At 46.7% G+C, this 18527-nt stretch overlaps 1 protein-coding gene across 1 annotated transcript; it reads left to right on the top strand.

Moving 5' to 3' along the window:
• The first annotated feature begins 1787 nt into the window (after positions 1-1787).
• Positions 1788-11948, top strand: LOC142825329 (protein maestro-like). The gene is made up of 7 exons (XM_075917285.2): positions 1788-2598; positions 3605-3787; positions 4671-4826; positions 5859-5993; positions 8210-8312; positions 9285-9350; positions 11271-11948. Exons 1-7 carry the CDS (start codon positions 2410-2412, stop codon positions 11342-11344), a joined length of 906 nt encoding a protein of 301 aa, XP_075773400.2. The 5' UTR covers positions 1788-2409; the 3' UTR covers positions 11345-11948.
• The last annotated feature ends 6579 nt before the right edge of the window (positions 11949-18527 follow it).

The raw sequence follows: 18527 nt of genomic DNA, 5'->3' as shown, positions 1-18527 counted from the left end.
GGGTGGCAGCGGGTGGCTGGCTCATGCCATGCCAGGTGCAGGGTCTGCTGGCTGGGTGCTGGCAGGCTTGCCACTGGCACAGGCACTGTAGCCAGACCATGCCCCTTTAAGGGCTCTGGGGCTGGGAGAGGGGCAGAAAAGTTTCCCTGGTTTGGCCCAGAGTGGCCATCAGGGCAACCTGATTAGGGTTAGCCTCCAACTAGTTCGAATTAAGTGGCTACACAGCCCTTAATTTGAACTACTTAATTCGAACGAGGCGTTACTCCTCGTAGAATGAGGTTTACCTAGTTCGAATTAAGCGCTCCGCTAGTTCGATTTAAATTCGAACTAGCAGTTTGTATGTATAGCCGCTATTAAAGTTAATTCGAACTAATGGCTGTTAGTTCGAATTAACTTTGTAGTGTAGACATACCCATACTTTTAACGCAAGAGTTTTCGCATTAGAATATTTGCGCAAGAGAGCGTCTAGACTGGCATGTGCTGTTGTGCTAAGAGGCGCTTTTCTGCAAAATCATCCGTGCCAGTGTAGACGCTCTCTTGCGCAAGAAAGCTCCGATGGCCATTTTAGCCATTGGGCTTTCTTGCACAAGAAATTAATGTGGCCTGTCTACACTGGCCTCTTGCGCAAGAACAGTTGCACAGGAGGGCTTTTTCCTGAGTGGGAGCATCATAGTTTTTGCGCAAGAAGCACTGATTTTAGACATTAGAATGTCAGTGTTCTTGTGCAAGAACTCCCCGCCAGTGTAGACTGGCAGCTGCTTTTGCGCAAAATCATGCCAATGTAGATGTAGCCATAGAATTTGCATTACTAGACCTTTTCTGACAATTCCTAGGGCTAATACTGACCAACAGCTCCTGATTTTGGTCTAGCTCAGCAAATCTTCTAAATGAATCTAGTGTCCTAATACTATAAAATAAGCAACATACAAATACATTAACATCTATCTTAGATTCTCATTAATCTAGAATAATAGATTCATAGAACATTCGAACTGGAAGGGATCTTGAGAGGTCTTCGAGTCCAATCCCCAGCCATCACGGCAGGACCAAGCACAGTCTAGATCATCCCTGACAGGTGTTTGTCTAACCTGCTCTTAAATATTTCTAGTGATGCAGATTCCACAATCTCCTGAGGCAATTTATTGCAGGGTTTAACCACCCTGACAGGCAGGACGTTTTTCCTGCTGTCCAACCTAAACTTCCCTTGATGTAATTTAAGCTCATTGCTTCTTATCCTATCCTTAGAGGCCAAGGAGAACAATTTTTCTCCATCTTCCTTAAAACATCCTTTTAGAAACGTGTATTATCTGAGTACTTCAAAATGATAATGTAGTATCTGAGTGCCTCAAAACTCTTTAAAAGTATGTATCCCTACAATACCCCTGTGAGGCAGGGAAACACTATTAGTCCCATTTTGCAAACAGGAAACTGATGCACAGAAGGCCCAAGTGACTTGCCCAACATCATCTAGGAAGTCTTTGAGGGTGCAGGAAATTGAACTGGAACCTCCTAAGTCCTAGGCTGCTAACTACTGGAGCATCCTCCCTCTCCACAGCCTTGCTATAACGTCTGTGTCATATTTCACATTTACGCTAAGTCGCTATTTTAGAGGCTCATCTGGTGGTTCTAGGAATCTGTTTGTGCCCCAAAATCTTTCTACACCCCACCTAGGAAAGGAGTCACAAACGTGGGTTTTCAAGAGGCCTCATGAAAGCTGCCAATCAGAGCCCAGCTGGCTCAGATATATGGAGCTACAGGGCTTTATTAGGTCAGTTCCTTTCAGGAAGTGGAGGGCCAAGAAAAGATGCTATTCTCTGGCCAAACCAATTCACAGGGGTTTATTTCAGGCAGCATTTTCTGAAGCTGAATTTGCAGAGAGAGAGTCCTTACGAGCCTTAAACATATAATTAGAGGGAGAAACTGAAAGTGGCCCCATAGGAAGAACCCAAGGAAAAAGTAGCAATAAACTGAAATGAAGCAATGACTCGCTGCTATTTCTAGGTTGGAACCAAGAGTAGTGGGCAGGCTCAGGTTCCCCAGTGGCATAAACCCGATGAAGGGGACAAGGCTTATGGAGAGGTTGAACAAAGAACAGACTATAAAGGGTCCAGAGTTGGGGCTGAAGACCCTAGTGAGGGCAACAGGACCTAAAAGGCATTTGTTTGGACTTTGGGACTTGGCCAGAGGGCTGAGCCATGGAAGACTCACTAAGATCGACTGGCAGGATGCACCTGGGCGAGAAAAGGATTGTGGTATCAAATGCAGTCACTGAGAGGCTTTCAAGGGATGAGCAATCACCCATTATAGTGCCTAAAAGGAAAAATCCATGTTTTTAACACAGTACTCATTCATATAGAATAATAAATTACAGTGTATTACGTGTCTCCTCAAATTATATTCGCTATCTTAATGAACATATTAGAGCTAATGGACATGTTGATTTTATTTCAGCTAATGACTGATCCCATACTCAGGGAGAAGAAGATCCTTAAGTCTATCTTACATAGCTTAGAAGAAAGGTCACGGGACAATAACAGCATTGTCCGTCAAATGGCTGTAAGAGGCCTAGGCAATTTAGTCTATGGGGCACCTGAGAAGGTAAGATAGAATACTGAATACAATGCAGCATAACTAGAGAAACTAAAGGAAACAATTGCTCAGGATTTACAGAGGCCATGCACAATGCACTAGGCCAATGTCTGCTCTCTCATACCCCTGTAACCTCTTTGCAGTCAATACACAGCAGGTTTGTTCTCTTGGTAAGCTGGGCATAAGGAAACAATATGTACTTAATATGATCATATGTAAATGTATACTCCTAGGAATGAAGAGTGTAGGCTTTATTTCCACGATGAGAGATTCTATTCCAGGAAACAGAGACACTAAAAAACTCAAATCATGATAGATAATCAGCTGAACGTAAGCACCCAGTACAAAGCTGTGACCAAAAGAGCTGAGGTGATCCTCGGAGGCATAGACAGAGGGATTCTGAATAAGAATAAAGAAGTTATTTTACCTCTGCTTATGGCACTGGTGTGAGAACTGCTAGAATACTGTCAGGATCATGCCTGCAATTCAAGAAGGATGTTGATAAATTGGAGAAGAGTCACAAGAATTTTCAAAGGGCTAGAAAATGTGCCTTTAGATTCAATGGGGGAGGGAGGGGGAATGAAGCTAAACTAATTCAGACTGCTAGTAAGGCATACATTTTAATGGTAATTTTAATCATTGGAACCATTTACCAAGGGTTGTGGTGGGGTCTCTATCAGTAGCAACTTTAAAAACAAGATGGGCTGTTTTTCTAAAAGAGGTGCTCTAGTCAAACAGACATTATTTTGGGGAGGTTCTGTGTTGTGAAGGAGGTCAGACTGAATGATCACAATGGTCCCTTTTGGCCTTCAAATCTAAGTAATTAGAAATCTAATAGGATTACATAGGTGTAATATGGCACAGAGTTTGGCTTATTGTAGCTAGTACCTGTTGTAAAATATAGCTATAGGTCAATAGGGGGGCAGATGAAATTCCCACTGCTTCATAATTGCTAAAAAAAATATTAGAAATGTGGTTAGTGGAAAGTGTTTTTTAATGTCATACGTCTGAACAGGTGAAAAAGTACAAGAAGTTTCTTCTGGAGGCACTGATCAGGACTTTAGAAGACACTTTCAGTTCTGAAGTCACTGCCGAAAGCCTGAAGGCACTGGCCAACGTTCTGAACGAGCTGAAAGGGAAGGACATAGGTTCTTCCTTCAGAGACCTCACCACACAGATCCGGAAGTACTTCGATAATGTACGTGAACAGAAGCCTTCAACCCCAGTTCAGCTGACATTGATGAGGCTCCATTTACAATGCATGATGTGTCCTCACTGGGCATTGTTCATGTCAGAATGAAGTGATTTTAGGCCTTAGGGAAGAGATGTGTTTTATGGAGGAGCAGAGAATTAAGAAAATGAGGATGCCATCCCTGCTCCTTCAGTCTCACCCTTCTGTTCATCTTTATTTCCAATGAGAATGGCAAAGGAAGTATGAATACTAGATTAGGTAGCTGCATACAAGGAAAATGGGCATACAGGGTGTAATAGACTGTTTTGGGCCTGCTCCATACGATTTTTATGTCAGATGGTTGAAATTATTCCATTTTGCAGAGAAGTTTGAGATTTCAAATTTTGGTTTTGTTCCTATTTGGGGGACACACCCCCCAGCCCAAATTTCAAAACTCTTTGTGAAACCGTAATACTATTCTCAACCCAGCTCTACTGGGAGCCTTGCCTGAGGGCAGTCTACTGGCAGACTATGCTGGAGACAGGGAACCTGGAAACACTGGGAATTAGAGGTGCCAGGGTGCACATTTCCTGGCTCCTTGTCAGCCTGCCAGACAGGCTGTTCTGAAGGTGAGGGCCAGGAAGCCCAAGATCCCAGTTAGCCTGCTAGATGGGTCACCAAGAAGCTGACCAAGTACCCCTACTTGGCTTCTGGAAGAATGTTGTCAAAATTGAACTGTCTTCAAAGTATTTTGATGAATCAACACATTTGGCCCAAACTTGATTAATTCCAGTTCTTTTAAACTTCTGTAGTTGGAATCACTCTACCCTAATGTAGAAGAGACAGCTGTGCTAGATACATGATGTGGTTATTTCTTCGTTACCAACCTGTGTGGCTTTCTTGGCTATAGGAGGACAACACTCTTCGTGCATTGGCCTTTGTCCTGTTTGGTATCCTGGCCGGCTCTGCAAAGAGAAAATGGAAGGACTATTTTGCCAAGCAGGTTAGACAGAGCTGGGTCACGCTTCTGCTGCACCTGCAAGATCCAAGCCCTGAGGTTTCAATGGTAAGAATGACAGTGACTTAATTACTAAGCAAAAAGAATCTTCCTCCTGATGCCAGGGGAGCTCTGCTATTCCTTCCCGCAGTGGAGACCTAAATTCTTCCCTCAGTTCATTGCCCTCCTTTTGAGTCAATCCCAGACAGGCTGGTCCTTAGCAGCCAGGGTTGTCTCACTGGAGTTCAGGATAGGTCATGGGTCTGATCCCAAGAGTTCATTCCTGCCTATCTCTGCACCCCACGTTCCTGCCTCCCCACAACAGAGGAAAGACCACAGCTATGCCTAGTGAAGCAGCTTTCATAGCTACATCTGTTCTGAAAAAACATTGCTGCTATCTCCAGTTTTCAGTATTATAAAATCATAGAACCATAGGTTTGGAGGAGACCTCAGGAGGTCACTGAGTCCAACCTCCTGCCCAAAACAGGACCAGCCTCAACTAAACAATCCCAGCCAGGGCTTTGTCAAGCTAGGATTTGAAAACTCTAGATTTAGAGGTTCCGTTGCCTCCCTAGGTAACCCATTCCAGTGCTTCACCACCTTCCTAGGAAAATAGTTTTTCCGAATCTCCAACCTAGACCTCCCCCACTGTAACTTGAGACCATTGCTCCTCATTCAGTCATCTAGTACCACTGAGAACAGCCTCTCTCCATCCTCTTTGAAATCCCCCTTCAGGTAGTTAACGCCTTCTATCAAAGCTCCCCTCACTCTTCTCTTCTGAAGACTAAATAATCCCAAATCCCTCAGCCTCTCCTTGTAAATCATGTGTTCCAGCCTCCTAATCATCTTTGTTGCCCTCCATTGGACTTTCTCCAATGTATCAACATTTTTTAAGTAATGGGGTGCCCAGAATTGGATGCAATACTCCAGAAGTAGAATCCCTTTCCCCCTATTAAAGTCATGCTGGCATATTTTCTGTCTATTACTTCAGGGGAATCCCTTTTATTCTTGGGGTAGATGAGCAGTCAAGGACATGAGTTCCATTTGAATGAGCACAATACGTGTTATGGAACAATTCACTGGTGCAACCCTCTTTTTCAGGAGTGCAGAGCTACATTTCATCTCTGTGCCCCATTTTTGGGACTGAAGAGGCTCCAAACTATACTTAATGAGCATCTTAGTTGGAGAACCAAGCTGAACCCTGAGGAGCTCCAGATGGATATCTGCAGACACCTTGTGAGTGACCTACAGAATTATATGAGATTATTGACAGCATAGGCTTGTGGTGTAGAAGCAGGGGGAATGTGTGATGGGCAATGTAAGTATCTATGGGTATGTCTATGCTACAAAGTTAGTTTGAACTAACGGACGTTAGTTCGAACTAACTTTCATAGGTGCTACACTAGCGCTCCGTTAGTTTGAATTTAATTCGAACTAACGGAGCGCTTAGTTCGAACTAGGTAATCCTCATTCCACGAGGATTAAGCCTAGTTCAAATTTACTAGTTCGAATTAAGGGCTGTGTAGCCCCTTAATGCGAACTAGTGGGAGGCTAGCCCTCCCCAGCTTTCCCTGGTGGCCACTCCGGCCAACACCAGGGAAACTCTATGCCCCCCTCCCGGCCCCGGACCCCTTAAAGGGGCACGGGCTGGCTACGGTGCCCGTGCCAGGTGCAAGCCTGCCAGCACCCAGCCAGCAGACCCTGCACCTGGTGCGGATCGAGCCACCCACCCGATGCCCCCCAGCCCTCCCCCTCTTCCCGGGACCAGGCTGGCAGGTCCTGGGAGCTTGCCCGGGACCGCAAAAGGCGGGCTCCCTCCTGGGCTAGTGCGGATATCGTGGACCTCATCCACGATCTCCGCACTAGGCACAGGAAGGTGGCCGGCTAGGGCAGGAGAGCTGCCAGCCTGGCCACCCAGGAGCAGGTGTGCATGAAAATCAAGGGGGTCCACTGAGACCCCCGACCCTGAGCACTGAGCTTACAATGGCCATCCTGGGTCAGAACAAAGGTTCATCTATCCCAGTAGCCTGTCTGCCGACAGCGGCCAACCCTAGGGACCCTGGAGGGGATGGACCGAAGACAGTGACCAAGCCATTTGTCTCGTGCCATCCCTCCTCAGCCTTCCACAAACTTTGGGCAGGGACACCACTCCTACCCCCTGGCTAATACCACTCCATGGACCCAACCTCCATGGCTTGATCTCACTTCCCTTTAAACTCTGTTCTAGTTGTAGCCTTCACAGCCTCCAGCAGCAAGGAGTTCCACAGGTTGACTCTGTGCTTTGCGAAGAACAACTTTCTGTTACTAGTTTGAAGCCTGCTACCCATTCCTTTCCTTTGGTGTCCTCTAGTCCTTCTTTATGGGAACTAATGAAGAACTTTTCTGTATGCACCCTCTCCACCCAACTCCTGGTTTTAGAGACCTCTATCGTGTCCCCCCTCCGTCTCCTCTTTTCTAAGCTGAAAAGTCCCAGTCTCTTTAGCCTCTCTTCATATGAGACCTGTTCCCAACCCCTGATCATTTTAGTTGCCCTCCCCTCTGCCACCCTCTCTCTTCCCCTCTTCCACTCCCTTTTCCCAGTCTCCCCCAGTTTTGTTCAATAAAGACAGATTCCATTTTTGAACACAATTGTCCTTTATTTTGTACATCAAGAAGAGGGGCTAGGAAGGGTAAGTGGAAGGAGTTGAGGGAGGAATGGGGTACGCGCCCCCGATGGGGAGGACTGGGCTGGCTCTGCGGGCTTTTGTGGTGGAAGCTCTCCTGCAGCCCCCCAATTGCCCCATCTCCCCAGATGGCAGGCTGCGGCAAGTGCAGCCGGTCTGATGGCCAAGTGCTGTGATGTGCCCAGTGTGGGTACTCCGGGCACTCCAAGCCAAGACTGCTTTGCAAGCGGGGCACCCCTGAGAACTGTCTGTCCGGGGTGGGGGTTGGGACCCTTTAAGCACAGCCCTCGGCTAGCCTGAGACAGCATCTCCACGCTCTAAGTCCTCCTCTGATGACCTGCCGGCACTGCTTCCGGCAATCCTTAAGCCCGGTTCAGGGTCCACTTAATGTTGACATGCTAGTTCGAATTAGTAAAACGCTAATTCGAACTAGTTTTTTAGTCTAGATCCGTTAGTTTTAATTAGCTTAGTTCGAATTAAGTAATTCGAACTAAGTGAGTTCGAATTAACGTTGTAGTGTAGACGTACCCTATTAGAGTGGGATACAGGACTGAGGGTGAGAGGAATGTAAATCTGCCATAGATTCCCACTTTCCCCACTTCTACACAGCCTCCTGTCCTTTCTTTTATTTACTTGTTTAAATTAAAAAAAAAGTCTGAGTGAGTCCAATAACTGACAGCAGTGGCAAGAGGAACACAGACTGTTTACTTGTGGTTTGTAAAGGCATGTGTTGGCAGTCAAAGGGCATTTCTAGCCAGAGAGAGCTCATGTGTCCCTGATTTTCTCTAGGCCAAAGAGAAGGCTGAGCTACTGGAGAACTTTTACAAAACTACCATCACATACTTCTGCAGCAGCTGGGAAGAGATCCGGGCAGTTGCAGCCAAGTTAGCTGGTGAGAGAAAGTGTGCCGTGTCCCTTTTGGTATTCCCTTTGAGGTAGACAGAAAAAGTCCCTGTGTGCAGCACTGAGCTACTATTAATCTCTCCGTGCTGTGACTTCTCATGCATAAATGGAGATGTTAATGTTCTCCTACTTCTCCAGTGTGGTGTTAGGAGGAATTTGTAAGTTGCAATAGAATGCTTTGAGATGGCGCAGTCATTTAGTAGCAGAGGCTGGCACACTGTCACGTAGGGTATGTTTATTCTCCGATCAAACTAGTGTGCTAAAAATAGAGTAGCTGTGGCAGGAGTAGCAGGAGGGGTTAACTATTCCAAGGATGATCCCATCCAAACCCAAAAGTCTGTTCTCAAGGTGGCTAGCTCCTCCGACTGCTTCTGTCATCTTACCTGCACTCTATTTTTAGTAGTCAGAGTTAGTGTGGACTCAAACTATAGACCTAAGCTCAGTGTTGTTCACTGTTCCTTACTGGTGCTTCATCACTGGGAGGTAGGCAGGCCACCGCCACACAGTGCCTGCTGTTGCAGGTTCCTGATTGCCTTGCCCAGGAAGCACTAGATTCCTCCCCTTTGGCCCTGTGCCATCCTTTCCTTAGCACACCTATGCAAGCCAGGCAAGCACTGTGGCCTAATTAATTTATCCATGTGAGATCCTTGCTTAGTACGCACTTATTCCTGGCCCCAGCCCTTTGTTCACACCACTAGATTAATACACTATCCTAGTATATCTCCAATAACTGACAGCAGTGGCAAGAGGAACATAGATTGTTTAAAGCAAATGAGGTTTTATGTAAACATTCTTAATTTTTTTCTCTTATTCTCTTCAGTGTGGACGCTAAACTTTTCTAGTATTTTCTTGCCTACAGCTCACCTTAGACCCACAATAGAAGCCAAAGGGCCAATGTTATCACCTTGCACTTAACAAGAGAAGGTTTTTTATTGATGTTTATTTTACACTGCTTATTTAGGCATCATCCTGGAACATACGGACACCAAAAATATGAAATGGCTGGACATGGAACATCTGTTGACCTGTAAGTAACAAATACAGGTGAAATCCTATTCATTAGTGAGTTATAAAGAAATTTAGCTGACAAGCAAGCAGTAACTGATACCACAGGTGTGAAGTGCATCAGCCACACATCAAAGGACAGATTCAGCTTTAGTCTGCTCTGAAAGAGGTACGTCTACACTACAGCGTTAATTCAAGTTAACTTAATTCGAAATTGTTCATTTGAATTAAGCTAATTCGAATTATGCATCTATACACAAAACCTATTTCAAAATAGCATTTTGTTATTTTGAAATAGCGCGTCCACACTGAGTGGACCCTGAACCGAAGTTCAGGCTGGCCGGAACCAGTGCTGGCAGGGCATCAGGTTAGGACATAGTGTGTGGGGCTGCTGCCTCAGGCTAACTGAGCTCCGTGCTTCACGGGACCCTACCCCCACCCCGGGTTCCCCGCTCGCTTGTCTACCCCGATGAGGGACAACAAAGCAGTCCTGTCTTGGAGTGCCCTGAGTGCCTGCACTCGGGACACCACAGCACTCGGCCACATGGAGCCAGAGCTGCCCCTGGGCACACCGGTGCGTCTCGTAGGGTTGTTGCCATCAGCCCAGCTGCACTTGCTGCAGGCTACCGTCCGGGGAGTCCATTGGGGGGCTGTCAGGATCCAGGAGGCCCTGCAGGAGAGTGTCCACCCCGAGGAGCCCTCAGAACCACCCCGGTCCTCCCCACCGGGGGCTCGTGCCCCATTCCTCCCTCACGTCCATCTACTTACTCCTCCCTAGCCTCCCTTCCTGATGTCAAATAAAAGACATGTATGTTCAAAAATAGAAACTGGGTTTATTGAACAACAGGGTGAACCTCTGGGGAGACTGGGAAAAGGAGGTGGGAGAGAGGAATAGAGTGGGTGGGAGAGGGGAGGGTGAAACCTGGGAGGAGGAAGTTGGAAGGGAGAAGCAAAGGGAAGAAAGGAGAAGGGAAGATCAGGGCCCAAGGTTGGGGGTCTCACCGCACCAACTTGAATGTCATGCAAACCTGCTCCTGGGTTCGCATGTGGCCTTTGGTGGCCAGGCTGGCAGCTATCCTGCCATTGACGGCCGTGTTCCTCTGTCTAGTGCGGAGATCATGGATGCTGGGGCATCCCTCCCAAACCTGAATAAGGTCCATGATCTCCACCCTGGACCTGGAAGGCACCCGCCTTCTCCAGCCCCTGTCAGGCTCCTGGGTGCTGGCAGACTGCTCCTGAGGAGCAGTGGAGGGTTGGCTGCCAGTGCCTTGCTGGCTCACGTTTTGTGGCTACTGGCTCAGGGGCCCCAGTGGCCACTGCTGGCTCTTGGCTGGTAGGCTTGGATCTGGCACGGGCCAGGGTCTATCCCTTTAATAGCTCTGGGGTTTACCAAATTTGAATTAAGCGCTCTGCTATTTCGAATTAATATCGAAATAGCGGTTTGCATGTATAGATGCTATTAAAGTTAATTCAAAATAACAGCTGTTATTTTGAATTAACTTTGCGGTGTAGACGTACCTGGAGGAAACTGCAGCCAGTGTGATATAAGTCAGTGCATCTCCTGGCTATCCTGGCAATGCCTCTTCCCAACCTGTGTGATCCACTCTTTGGGCTCCATCGGCTCCCTGGAAGCCACTTTTTGCTACCCCAAACTCCACACCATCAGATTTATTTCTGTCAGGAGATGTAAAATAACTTAAAAGCAGAAGCTATTGAGTCAATGGAGCACCTTCCAATTGGATGAGTTTCTGGTAGGGTCAGGGTCTCCCCTCTCCCCCCTCCTCCATCTCAGTTTGGAGCTTGGAAGGATCCCAATGGAGGAACCTAAAGCTTTGTTTGTACAGAGAGCTTCTGTAGCTTGGTACTCACTGGTACTAAATCTCCAGCTACTGCAGGCATAGGTGACTATATGAAAAGTGAGTCATATTCTCTGTAATTCCAGCTCTCCAGGTACTACAGAATGACCCAAGTCCCATTGTCCAGATGGTGGCAACTCAGGTCCTAAGAGACATCTGACCTGGATGAGTGCTCGGGGAATGAAGCACAGACAAATAGATCAAAGAGCTCCTGCTACCTTGAATGGGAACAAGAGAGGGATTGCTGGAGGACAATGTGCTCTGTCTGTGCCAGCTTGTTTCCAGCTTGCACCTCATATACTTCGGTGGGAAGCTAGACCTTGGTGGTATGCGGCCAGCTCTGCTATGGGGTAGGAGAGTAGTATAAGGGCCCTACCATCAATCAAACATTAGCCCTGCCACCTGACCCTGGAAGTCCCCCCCCCCGACTCCCCGGAAGTTCCTTCTCCCTTGTCACCGGCAGTCCCGCCCCTGGAGGGTAGTACATCCGGGTCGAGAGGGACAGGTGACCGGAAGTAAAAAAGGATGTCATGTGACCCCCGTTAGGCCCGTCCCCTGTCACCGGAAGTCCCGCCCTTGGGGGTAATACATCCGGGGTCAAGAGGGGCAGGTGACCGGAAGTAAGGGGTGTCATGTGACCCCTCTAAGGACTTGCCCCGCCTCCCTCTACCAATCAGGAAGGGCTTTCCCCGTAGGACCGCCCCGCGAACCGCTTTGACCAATCGGGGGGCAGTTCCGGGACCGGATGACCCGCCCAGAAGTGGGTCGTGTGACCCCTCTGAGAACTCGCCCCGCCTCCCTCCACCAATCAGGAGGGGTTTTTTCCCTGTAGGACTGCCTCGTGAACTGCTTTGACCAATCAGGGGGCAGTTCCGGGACCGGAAGACCCGCCCAGTAGTGGGTTGTGTGACCCCTCTAAGAACTCACCCTGCCTCCCTCTACCAATCAGGAGGGTTTTTTTCCCTGTAGGACTGCCCCACAAATCGCTTTGACCATTTGGGGGGTGCAGTTCTGGGACCCGTTGACCAGACCGGAAGCTGGTCGTGTGACCCCTCTAAGAGCTTCCCGTGACACCCTCTGTCAATCAGAGCATAGCACTTCCCCATAAGTTCTAGCGCCACACAAAAGAAGCCATCTTGTTCCAAGAGCGCGTGTTTCAGAGAGCGTGCAAACGCTGAGCAGAAACATGGACTCTTTCACCACCCCCACCAGAAGTTTGGAGTTTGTTTTGGTGACGAGGGCCTTCCACCACATGAGAAGAAAGTGCCACATCAGCAACAGTTCCGAGGACGAGGGAGAGGCAAAAAGGGGCCCTTTGCCCCCTCTGCTATTGGATACACCAGGATCTGATCCCGAAACCCAACTCCTCCCACGGCAGCCTGACGAGCTAGACGGCCTCTCGTTATCTGTCCCTGTGGAGGATGCTGCCCATCTCTCCCAGGAGTCGGACAAGGTGAACGGAAAAGAAGTCAAACAGGTAAATGAAAAAATCGAGGTGGGGGGCATCATGGGTGTTTTGTGAATCTAAAAACCAGCAGCTGTAGCTTATTCTCTTTTTTGACAATCTCTTGCCAGGTCGACGATGACTTTCTAGAAACCTTTGAGAAATTGCACATCGGTAATCCTGTGGGAGTAAATCTATCTTGTGCCCGCTTTTTTTGCTCATATCTGACACATGGATCTCGAGAACAAACGTGCAAGAATGAATTAACTCGGACTCCCTAATAGCGATAGTGGTGGGGGTGTCATGGTGCCCATTTGCAGATGGCTGTAAAAGGGTGTGTTAATCCAGATGCTTAATAAAACTTGTATGAAATGTGTTGGTGTGAATGTGTTCCTTCCATACTTACAGCATCTTTTATTAACACAAATAACAGTCATGTCTACGCAGATTGCTCTGTTAGAGAAAATACATTACACCCCCAGGGAAGCTGGCAGCTTTGGTGGGGTGAACCCTCTGTTTCAAGCAGTCAAAAAGCACAGTAAAACTTTGAACAGAAGACAGGTAACATCATGGCTTTCGGACCAAGACGCTTACTCTTTGCACAAGCCTGCTCGAATACATTTTAAAAGAGACAAGACCATTGTCTCAGACGTGGATGCACAATGGCAAGCAGATTTGGTGGATATGCACCGGTTCTCCAAACGCAACAGCGGTTTTAAGTATATTTTAACAGTGATAGACATTTTATCAAAATATGCCTGGGCCTTAGGCCTAAAGGACAAGACGGGCAAGGAGGTAGCCAAGGCCTTTAAAGCTATTTTCAGCGAAGGTCGCGTGCCTCAAAAATTACAAACGGATCGGGGAAAAGAATTTTTAAACAAACCTTTAAGTGGATTGTTAAAGCGGCATGGTGTCCACCATTTTGTTACTAACAATGAAGTCAAAGCGGGGGTTGTGGAGCGATTTAACAGAACTTTAAAATCTAGGATGTGGAGATATTTTACAGCCCACAATACCTTTCGCTACATTGACATATTATCTGAGTTTATAAAGAGTTACAGCTGGAGCTTTCACAGAACTATACGGACCAGACCTGCTGATGTGAACCCCGCAAATTCTCTGAAGGTCTGGAAAACTGTTTATGGAGATGATGTTAAAATAAAACAGGCTGTTGTTCCTTTTAGAAAAGGGGACCACGTGAGACTCTCTAAAACCAAAGGTGCCTTTAAAAAAGGTTATGAACAAACATTTACCGATGAGATATTCATAGTGGATGAAGCCTTAACCAGGGGTGAGAGACCTGTCTACCGATTAAAAGATTATGAGGGGGAGACAGTGACGGGGTCGTTTTACCCTGAAGAATTACAAAAGGTGAACCCCAAACAAGACAGGATTTACAGGATTGAAAAAGTTCTAGCAGAGAAAGGGAAAGGAAGAAAAAAGCAGCTATTGGTGAAATGGCTGGGGTGGCCCAACAAATTTAACAGTTGGGTAGAAGCTTCTCAACTCTGTAACGTTTAAGCGAGAATAAAAACAATCCCACCTGCAAGGAGAGAAATGGGGGACGGGGGCTTCTACATCACTCTGCCCAGCAACGCCAGCTCTGGGGTTTTTCCCCAAAACACCAGCTCGGCCTTTACAATACAGCTAATAAAGTCGTTGGATCTCCCGGGGGCCTGGGAAGTGGGGTTAGCGGAAATACAATATCCACACAGCTGGAACAACATTACTGAGGACACCCCTTTCCAAATCACCTTTGGAGATAAACCATGGAGTTATATCCTACGGCGAGGTTATTACTCAACTATACCCGAATTATTGGAACATATGAATAGCATTGTGGCACGTCATTCTGGACCGCCTGATGTTATCATGAATTATGACCCCGTGAGTAGAAAATGTAGACTTAAATCCACCGATGCTACTGCTACGTTTTCTACCCTCGGGGAGCTAGCTAACATTCTGGGTTTGGCCCCCGGGCACAGTGTCCAGAAGAGTCCCTTCTCAGCAGACATCACAGGGGGTTTCAACTCCTTGTATCTATACACGGATATTGTAGAACACCAGTTTGTGGGGGACTTTTCTGTCCCCCTGTTACGCTGCGTCCCTGTCAGAGGAAATAACAATGAGTTTGTTACCATCACCTACGATAAGCCTCATTACGTACCCATCAGTCAACACCACATCGACACCATCACCATTGAAATAAAGACGGATCAAAACAGATGCGTTTCATTTCGCTTTGGCAAGGTGATTGTGAAGCTGCACCTGCGTTCCCGGAAAGAGCGAGGTTTCTAAAAAGCAAAACACTATTATGGCGATCGTAAAAAATTACGGTGACTCCAAAGTCTACAGCAACTATTACAAAGCCCAGGCTGGATATGCCCTTCCTGGATATCATGGAGCCCCTGTGATGTACGGGGCCGGCGTGGGCGGTATATTCCGTAGCCTTTTTCGAAAAGCTGTACCGCTTTTGCGAAGAGGGCTAGAGATTATTAAACCCCACATAAAAACAGCCGCTCAAAACATAGCCAGAGATGTGGTAGGCCACGTTTCCCAGGCTGTCTTGGAGAAGGTGGGGAATCCGGCTAAACAGGAAGGGTCAGGGCTGATGTATATTAAAAGGAGGAAGAGAAAGAGAAATGCGTCATATCCGCGACGCACAGGACCCCCGAAACCCTTTAAAAGAAGAGCCTTGACACGCAGGACAGGCCATCAGCAAAAGTCCAAGAGGAAGCCAGGGAGAAAGAGGACACGCTCTGTACCTGGTAAAAGAGATATATTTTAGTCAACATGGCTTTCGTTCACTGCGGGTCGGAAGAGTGCACCAAATCTGAACTAGACTTGTTTCAGATAGCCCCTACTCAGACCAGCATTGAGAAAAGCATCTACATCGAGGTGCCGCCTCTGTCAGCCGTGACAGAAACTGCCCCCATCGACTTTTTTATAGCAGGGAATGGCATAGATTATATGGATTTAAACAACATCCTACTCTACCTTTGTTGCAAGATAGTAAAAGGCGATGGGACTGCACTCCCCAGGGATGCCGCGGTAGGCCTGGTGAATTACCCAGTGGCCTCTATTTTCAGTCAATTGGACGTTACATTGGGAGACCGCCTAGTAAGCAATTTTCCGCCTGACTGTTTTACAAAGACACTCCTGGACAACACGAAAAAACAGCTGGATGGTGAGAATCTAGGATTTGTGAGGTGTGCAAGGCTGACGTCCCAGAGCAGGACAATGGAGTTGTTGGGTCATCTACACAGCGACCTGTTTTTTCAAGAAAAACTTTTGTTGAACGGGGTGGATGTGAAAATTAAATTGACACGCAGTAAAGCACCCCAGGTGAGGGGTTTAAAGGCAACTGATGGTTGTTTTTCTTAATTTTTCTTCTTAAAAACAATGAACAATTCAGAAAAAATACCTAGACATAATATATATATATATTAAATAGATATTCTATATATAGAGAAGTGTTTTATTTAAAGCAAAATGTGATCAAGTTCAAAAATTATTTTTAGAACATGACAAACTTCACACACTGAGCCAGTCAGACAGTTTAGCCAATTTTTGTTTTTTAGAAGGCAAAAAAGGAGTTGGTGTTTCTCGATCCATCCCAGCGTCAGTGGCTGAGGCCTTCAGGCGTTCCAAAAGAACTCTGTTGTCTGCACTGCCCATGATGGAAGATGGAACGTTTAGTTCTGCCATGGCATTGATAAACACATCCCATCCTTTAGGTACATGTCTGCTAGGGACAGAACGCGTCTGGGTGACGGCTGTGACTAAGTCAAGCATGTTAGAACCATTCACCACCGAGCCTTTGTACACAAATGCACCTTTATCATTCCAGGAAGCGATAGTTTTATCCTGGCCCAGCTTATTTAGCAACACTGAGGCGTTTTTCTTATAACGCTTATTCACGTTATCCAACAGCTCCTGAACCACAGAGTCTGAGGTGTTTTCTGTTTCTGGAGGTTTGGCGGTGTCACTCTGTTCTGGTAGAAACAGACTTATTTTCCTTTTATCTGCATCACTTTGCCTCACGTACGTTAGGTATCTCTGAAGCACAGCGCTGTAGAGTTTAGCCTTTTCGTATTCGGCTAAGTCAGTCCTTTGAAGAACAGACTTCATTTCAGCATCCAGTAAGCGAGTTGCAGTTGTTCTGATATTTTCCTCCACTGGAGGGGGAGCCCTTAATTGCTCCAGCTGATGACTGGGCACCAGGTACATTTTTTCTGCATACTCCATTATCGGTTATTCAAAAGCCCCGTTATCAGAGGGACAGCAAAACTTAACAAAGGGCCGATAAACCCCCCAGACTGCTTCACCAGATGCTTCTTTCTTTTAAGCGAGACCCTTTTATTAGACAATGTTTTTATAAGCGTGCGTTTCTTTTTCAGCACGCTCACTTGATTCTGCGTCAAAGGCACGTTTCCTTTTAAGGTATTGAGTGCTAGTTCTGAGATGGCCGCTACTAAATCGTCAGAGGCCAAACACAGTATAGCCTTCCTTTGCTGCGGGGGTGATTTGCTAAGTAATTTTAAAAGAGCCAGGTTTCTCTTCACGCAGCTAGACATGTTTTCGGTCGGCAACCCCCAGCTGTTAAAAAGGGTCTGCCGATAAATCATCTCTTTTTATACCCGGCGGTTGTTCTTTTCAAAGTAGAAGCCACCGGCCAGTCTGGAGGGAAAAGACCAGTTCTTAGTCTATAAGCTTCTGGCGTGGACGCATTTAAATCCACCACCAGGTAGCCATAAGGTCTTTTGGTAGCATCCTCAAAAGCTTCTAGAAAGAATTGAGCCTTGCCGAGGTAAATTTGCCGAGCAAGCGTAGCGATTTGCAGTTTATCCCTGGGGTTTTTGAACAGAACCATGTACTTAGTGTTTAGGTTAATCGTACGGCTCTTTTTCCCCTGACAAAATACGTTCTGAACGATATACATAATGCTCAATTTCCTGTGGTGCACGTACTTGGTAAAGGCTTTCTCAATTTCATCGCTTTCACAAGCAGAGTTCATCAGATCATCCACGATAATCAGATTCACTTTATTAGTAGGAAACAAATGGTCATCGTCAAAAGCATTAGGCAGACCCTCCACAAAATTAGTAAAGGGATATTTACAGAGCAGTTCTTTATACAGAGGTTGCCAACAACTGTAACACCACAAAATATTCTCAGGCATAACAGACAGTGTGTGTTTGGCATTATCCAATACGTTTTTTATAAAGTAACTTTTCCCACAGTTGCTAGGCCCTGCGAGAATTGCAGAAAAGGGGTGTTTCCACCTCGTATCCATTTTTCAAAAGCCGAAGGGCCGGGTTTTAAACCCTTCTCCTAGGACCCTCTTGTTATAAACACCTTTGTGTTTTTTAAGGGTTTTTGTCTCTATTTGCCACTGATTTTTGTTTCTTACAATCGAGGGCTGTTGCACCTCTATCTTTTTTGAGGTGTTTTCTTGCAGACCCGTGCAATAGTCCAGGACTAGATCTTTCAAACTGTCAAAGTTGATCTTTTCACAGTTTGCTACGTTTAGGGTAATTCCTTTGACTTTCATACAGGCCTTTCCTCCCGACAGCTTATACCCGTAGGTTTTCGGGCCTGCCGACACAAACTCAGTGATGTGTTGATCTGACGGGATCTCGCTCGTGAGGTCCCCTAAATAATCCCCCAGAGGGGGATTCCAGTCACCTTCCCTTTTCACAAATATCACTGAGTCAGTGTCATGGTATAGGCACCGCTCTTGCAACCCATCTAGGAGACTGTATAATTCTAAGTGGGCATAAGCGGTGGTGAAACAGGCTATGAAAACATTGGTATTGCCAGAGACAGAGTACCGGTCTTTTGCGTGCTTCCAAGACACGCATGCTGTTTCATTGTCGATAAACTCGCAGGATGAAAC

This window comes from Pelodiscus sinensis, chromosome 1 (genome assembly GCF_052426305.1).
Source record: "Pelodiscus sinensis isolate ZL-2025 chromosome 1, ASM5242630v1, whole genome shotgun sequence".
Lineage (NCBI taxonomy): Eukaryota > Metazoa > Chordata > Testudines > Trionychidae > Pelodiscus > Pelodiscus sinensis.
The sequence above is the reverse complement of the archived record's forward strand: the minus strand, read 5'-3'. Positions and strand labels throughout refer to the sequence as shown.